At 33.4% G+C, this 7,231-nt stretch overlaps 1 protein-coding gene across 1 annotated transcript; it reads left to right on the top strand.

The window, feature by feature from the left end:
• The first annotated feature begins 5,849 nt into the window (after window positions 1-5,849).
• LOC120626470 (ATP-dependent DNA helicase pif1-like) lies at window positions 5,850-6,742 on the top strand. Its single transcript, XM_039893995.1, has 2 exons — window positions 5,850-5,958; window positions 6,066-6,742. Exons 1-2 carry the CDS (start codon window positions 5,850-5,852, stop codon window positions 6,740-6,742), a joined length of 786 nt encoding a protein of 261 aa, XP_039749929.1.
• The last annotated feature ends 489 nt before the right edge of the window (window positions 6,743-7,231 follow it).

The following is a 7,231-nucleotide window of genomic DNA, read 5'->3' as shown; positions in this document are numbered from 1 at the left end:
AACAGAACAGAACAGATAACGATAATTCGAATCAAAAAATATGACGTGGGTATAATAGGCGGCTTTATCGCTAAAATGCGATCTTATCGTTACGAAAATATTGCAAAAGTTTGGAAAAATACACTTGACAAATATTAGAAGCAAAAATAGATCTGCAATAACGAAGTATTTCTGAGAACATAAAATTAGTAATTCTAATTACAATTTTACAATAAACTAACGGATGATATCTTGGAGATATCTTTCAAAGAGTTCAAAATTATACATAAACTATGCATAAAGAAAAGTCATTTTTTATGTAATTCTGATAACGCAGAGATAATTAATAAGACTTATTTTTATTGTATTTAACATTTATTTCAGACTACGGCCTCAACACTTCTCATTGTGTGAGGAAACCCGTGCTCTATAGTGGGTCGGTAATAAGTTGATATAATGATGATGATGAAACTACGAGAACAGTGCTTGGTTGCCCAGTAATAATTAAGTCTGAAATATTAATAATTTTTTTTTTATTAATAGTCTTTTTATCCTCCCATTTTCTACCTCTTCTTCGTAAAATATCAATTATAATAATATAATTATTGCTGTAGTGTGCCAAAAAAACTATAAAAGAAGTAATGGTGTTTAAGAAGAGAGAACTGGATGCCCATGAAAAATAAGGTCAAGTAAGTTCTGTCTTTCCTTTGCTCCGATTTCTTCGCATCTTTCTTGTTGTACACCAATTAACCCTAAAAATTACAGTCCAATCATCGATAACAAAAATCTCAATAAACACTTAATATAACTTGGCGTATACAGTGCTAAATGTATAGTATTTATAATGTATAGTAAATTGCTAAATGTATAGTATTCATATATAAATTATAAAAAACATTGCCTTTAATTCTAAAAACATGCGATACTTAAATATACATACGGTATTGCAAGTGATAATTTATTTAAATGGTGGTGTTTTACCTTTCAAAGTAGCATTGTTAATAAAAACTAAACACTACTACCACTAACTTTCAGCATATGGTTCTGTAATATTACATCTTCAGACATCTGGGCTGATTAATTATAGTACGTAATTCCCCTCTAATATTTTTAATTTTATTTTGATAAATTAAACAGTTTAATCTCGCTGTATCAGTTATCACGCTAGATTACAATTGTATCTAAAGCTGCCTTTTCACCAGGATTCAATCTCCTAATTGAAAATTCGATGTGAATCGCGCCAAATGGTTTAAAAAAAATCAAAATTATTTTATTTCAAGTAGGCCTAGTTTATAACCACTTTTGAACCGTCCTGCGGCTTGTAGTGACTACCACCGATTCGGAAGGCAGAAGAAGAGCCGGCAAGAAACTCAGCAGGTAGCTGACTTATTTTAAAGTTTAACAAACTGTATTTTTCTACCTTCTGGGAGATGGAACGGAGTGGCCTGCTTCTAAGCTGCCTTGCCTTTAAGGAATTCATCAATCATGTAGTAACCACGTTTGGTTAATTTGTATAGCTTTATTGGTACATTTTTTACATTTAGCAAATCGCAGTGGTTACTCAGTCACAATATATCACGTGGGGATCTTTTCTCGAAGGACCTAGATATGTTCAGTTATACCAATAGCTACATAAATTCAGCTACAAGCAATAAAATAACTATTCACTTTTACTGGAACGTCCAGTTTACGCAACAGTCTTCTTCCATTGAGCACGGCACAACACAAAACTAATGAAGAAAATGACTTGAATTACGACTGGGGCAATTCTATTATAATAGGTTTTTGATTTTGGATGTCGAGCGTTGTTTCGAACAATATTGGCGATAGTCTATACGTTTTCTCCCACTAGGAGCGCTGTGGCCTTATGCCACCGGTCATTCGGCCAATCAGCGATTGCCGGATCGGTATCATAGTAAGCAGGAGTGAACTCAATATTACTAGTTGCAAAAATTGGATAACTATGGTTTGAATACTGAGCATCATGTGATGCAAAACTATCAGTTGGATCAGTGATTGCCGCTGCCAATCCAAAGATTTTATTTATGCTCGCTGTAATAAAAAATGTAAAATTGTAAGTTTGTTTGTTGTATCAACTTAATCTACGGTACGAATTTTAGCAGATGTCTGATGAAAAGGCAGCCTAATAATGGAAACAGTATATTATAATATGCAGATATATTGTGTTTGTTGTTCACCTGCCAGTGCGACAATTGTAATTGATTATGCATTATTAATTACTATGTAATTTCAAATTATTATAATTATACTAGCTGTTTCCTGCGAGCCATATATGGTGACCGAGCAATGGCTGAACATGTTCTTCGAAGCACGGTGGTATACTGCTAAGCCTGCTGCTGCTGCTGCTGTAATACTGCTGTATATAAGTTGTCAGATGTTATCTTTATATATAAAAACAAGAGGTCACTGACTGAATCACTGACTGATTCATGAGAAATCTCATCGGAACTATAAAGTCAAAAATTAAAGGATTTAGGTGTCAGCTGAGATCCGGGTTTGAGAAATTATTAAGGGGAATAGGGTTGGAAGTTTTTATGAAAGTCCTATATTTTTTAAGTTAGATACGTGAAAATCGGCATTTATGTTATCGGCTTTAAACAATAAAAAAATGTGTACATTATTTTGGGAAATTGCCCCTTAAGGGTGGTGAAAAAGGGGATGAAAGTTTTAGCTGATTTTTTTATTTTTAAGTCTACAAACCTGAAATTTAGAAAATTGGTTTCTTCCAAAGCATAAACATCATTCCAGAAAATATTTTATACAAATCTACCCCTAAAGGGTTATAACAGGGCTTGGAAGTGTGTATGAAAGTCTTTTGTTTCACCAAAATTAGGTTAGTAGTTATAAATGAATAATACTTATGTCAACGTTATTTTGGATATCACCTTTAAAGGGTGATAAAATAAGGAGGAAAGTTTTTACTGAATGATTTCATTATTTAGTCTATAAACCTGAAATTTAGAACATTGCTTTCTTTAAAAATATAGACATCAGTTCAGAAGATAATTTATCCAAAGGAAATATAGTAAACCCCCGAAGGGGTAAAGATGCTTTGAAAGAATATTATGGAAGTCTTATGTTTTTGCGGTAAGAGACCCTCTAACAGCAGGAGAATCTGTATGGTGTAATTTATAATTACTTCAATCCGTATACTCCACACCAAACAGATCCTCGGCAATGTACCCTCTACACACGTTTCGCTCCAAAACCGGAGCATCCTCAGAAGATGTTAACTTTAAAACAACATGTGGTGTACTATATGTACTTTCAGTTTCGTTGACACCATACGGATTCTCCTGCTGTTCGCGGAGTACAGCAAATGAAGCTTAATTTTCATAATATTTTATGGATCTCCGCAAAGTAACACCTGCTTCTATCCAAGTAAGAGACGCTATAAATTACATTAAAGTTACTAATTATAATTAAAAAATACAGGTTTCAATGGTTTTTTTTCTACGTTGTTTTAAGTCTAAAAACCTGAAATTTGGAAAATATTTTTCCTTTAAAGCCTATGCAACAGTTAAATATATTATCCAAATGTATCCCTAAAGGGGTAAAATAGGGGATGGATGTTTATATGAAAATGGTATATTTTTGAAGTTCACCAAAATTTGCAATAATTATATAAAATTCTTTTATATTATGAATAAATGGGCTAATAAAACAGGTATGCACGTACAACAGAAAAACAATTTTAAATACGGAAACCAGCTCAGTAGATGAACGAACAGAGAGTGATGACTTAACGTCATGTACAAATTAGGACAAGAGCATACGGGATAAACGGATTATATAACACTTCGCTTAGGTGTATTAAAAATCTGCAATATAACAATATAACTGTAAATGCCAAGGTGCATCTTACTGTCCTGTTTGTAGCTACCGCAAATACTTTGGAACTAAGTGAAATAAATTTGTCGGTAGCTTTCTTTCTGGAGAAGGGCAAGGGAAGGGGACACCGACAGGGATCTATGTAATCTCACGGTAACCATACATTTTTCAGCAGGTGTATAAAAATATTATATTTACATTAAGGGAGTTGCATAAAAATGCATTGCGCAAAATGTATTTCGCCATTTTGTGGTGGCGCCCATTTTAGATCGTCTTTCATCAAACATAGCCAAGAGCAGTCCTTACCAATTCACCTTTTAAATAAAAAAAAAAACAAAAATTAAAATCGGTTCATCCGTTCGGTAAATAATACACCACACACATTGAAGTGATCTTAAAGAAATTTGGCATTTGCATGTCGCTTGCTTTCCAGAGACGGGCACTGCAGGAAAACTTCTTAGTCTCATGGGAAATCAGAATTTTCTGTAGCATCCATACAGTATTTTTATAAACTTCTATCTATAATCTACAATCATTTATGATTGCTTTGAAATTTAGAATACAGTGTCGCGAATCGTTTGTAACGCAAGCTTGCATTTTGTTGGAATTTTGGGAGCTTAATTAGGCGATTTTCAAAATCCCTCATTCATTAATACGCTGATATAATAATTTTTAATTATGTCACAAAAAAATAAAAAGATAATATATGGATAGAAAACATTATTTTTTAGTTATTTAGGTTATTTCAAACTAAGCGTAATTCACCCTTGTAAGAAAATAAAAAAACCTAAGAAATGAAATGAATGCTATTATGTTCCATTTATCTCTCCAAACGATTTATCACTACATAGTATAAAACACAGTCGCCTTTTCTGTCCCTATATCCCTATGTGCGCTTAAATCTTTAAAACTACGCAACGGATTTTGATGCGGTTTTTTCCAATAGATAGAGTGATTCAAGAGGAAGGTTTATATGTATAATACATGCATAATATACTAAGGCAACATTGCTAATTTTAGAGGTTTCTAACGTGATGTCGTAAATTAACCTATTTTTTTGGGCTTATTTAGCAATTTAGCAATAACGCTGCCTAAACCCTACGAGTTAGATCAAATTAATGTACTACAGTATTGTACACCATAAAAAGGTCTACAAAAAAGTCCGCGATGGTATCACTACATAGTATAAAACACAGTCGCCTTTTCTGTCCCTATATCCCTATGTGCGCTTAAATCTTTAAAACTACGCAACGGATTTTGATGCGGTTTTTTCCAATAGATAGAGTGATTCAAGAGGAAGGTTTATATGTATAAAACATGCATAATATACTAAGGCAACATTGCTAATTTTAGAGGTTTCTAACGTGATGTCGTAAATTAACCTATTTTTTTGGGCTTATTTAGCAATTTAGCAATAACGCTGCCTAAACCCTACGAGTTAGATCAAATTAATGTACTACAGTATTGTACACCATAAAAAGGTCTACAAAAAAGTCCGCGATGGTATCACTACATAGTATAAAAACACAGTCGCCTTTTCTGTCCCTATATCCCTATGTGCGCTTAAATCTTTAAAACTACGCAACGGATTTTGATGCGGTTTTTTCCAATAGATAGAGTGATTCAAGAGGAAGGTTTATATGTATAAAACATGCATAATATACTAAGGCAACATTGCTAATTTTAGAGGTTTCTAACGTGATGTCGTAAATTAACCTATTTTTTTGGGCTTATTTAGCAATTTAGCAATAACGCTGCCTAAACCCTACGAGTTAGATCAAATTAATGTACTACAGTATTGTACACCATAAAAAGGTCTACAAAAAAGTCCGCGATGGTATATGTTTATATTTTAGGGATAACCCACATTAACCATTTTTATTGTTTACTTTTTACGTGAAAAAATGGCTTATTTACGAAGCTATTTTAAGCAATACGGCATTAATCCTTATCAAATTAAGTAGGTAATCATACATAAGTCTAGCACTGAGTCAATTTTGTTCTGAAATTATAAAGTCATGTCTGGAAGACGTCGTCGTTCGAACATAGGTTGTAGTTCAGTGAATGCTAGAAGAGTACGTTCACAAAGAGATGAAGAATCGTCAACAGAACGTGAAGCTCGACTCAGTCAGCTTAGGGATAGATATAGAGTTGAGAGAGAAACAGAATCTTCAATAGAGAATTAACACAAAGTGAGGGAAGGATTAACCTTGAAAACCTTTGTGTTTTGATAGACAACATCCAAGAGTTAGTCAACAAAGTCTATCCTGACATTGATGACATAAGTTACAAGACAATATCTTGGTTTAAAGAAAGAGCGATTCTGTCATTAACTAATGAACAAGTAGATAAGGTAAATAACTTGATTCTTTCAAAGATTGATGCGCCGACGAAAATGTACTACTCGGTGGCTACTGTTCTCGATTTGGAAGAAGCTGTTCATTTTCCTACAGAGTTTCTAAACTCTTTGAACCCGTCTGGACTCCCTCCTCACAAAATGGTGTTGAAAGTAGGTTGTCCTGTTATTTTATTAAGAAACCTGAATCCAACTAAACTTTGCAATGGCACGCGTTTGCTGATAAAATCACTGAAAACTTTCATAATAGAGTGCACAATACTCACAGGATGTGGTACCGGAGAAGATGTATTGATTCCCCGAATCCCTCTGATACCATCGGATTTTCCCTTCCAATTTAAACGTTTACAGTTTCCGGTAAAGACATCTTTTGCAATGATCATTAATAAATCGCAAGGTCAAACCTTCAACATTGCAGGTTTAGATTTGAGCGTTGACTGTTTTTCACATGGCCAACTGTATGTCGCTCTTTCAAGAGTAACCTCAAGAGAAAACATGTTTGTATTGTCTAATGACAAGAAAGCTGTGAACGTTGTGTATAAAGACATCCTGTAATATATTAATTGTTGTAAAAATAAAATAAATACCTAGGTAAAAATGTAAAAAGTAAATAAGTAAAAATGTGTAATGTAATAAAAATTGTATGAATTTAGATATTCCAAAGATAGCAGGAAATCTTCATAGTAAGTATAGGGAAAGAGGAATTGTTTTACTCCAAATTTAAAGCGTGCAGGCCAAGGGCAGTAATGAATGAATCAAAAATACTGGATCGATTTTAATCATGTTTTCATTGAGTGACATAGGCATATATATTTTATGCCCGTGCAAAGTCGGAGCGGGCCGCTATGTTTTTATATACAACGTTCATAGTTTTTCTGTAGTGTATTTAATTTAGTATCAGCATTGCACCCGTGCGAAGCCGGGGCGGGTCGCTAGTCTACTAATAATTTGACGATTTTACGTTGTCAAGTTATTATCTATACTTATAATAAAACTGTAACTGGAATATATATTAAAAATTTTGACCGGGGGATGCTTTATTTT

The sequence above is a fragment of the Pararge aegeria genome, chromosome 9 (genome assembly GCF_905163445.1).
Source record: "Pararge aegeria chromosome 9, ilParAegt1.1, whole genome shotgun sequence".
Lineage (NCBI taxonomy): Eukaryota > Metazoa > Arthropoda > Insecta > Lepidoptera > Nymphalidae > Pararge > Pararge aegeria.
This window is presented reverse-complemented; position numbering and strand designations above follow the sequence as displayed.

What these genes read in the sequence shown, in the direction of transcription:
- LOC120626470 (XM_039893995.1), top strand. Translation starts at nt 5,850, where the DNA reads ATGTCTGGAAGACGTCGTCGTTCGAACATAGGTTGTAGTTCAGTGAAT. An exon ending in AGAACGTGAAGCTCGACTCA is followed by an intron (nt 5,959 to 6,065) that starts GTCAGCTTAGGG and finishes GTGTTTTGATAG; the next exon opens with ACAACATCCAAGAGTTAGTC.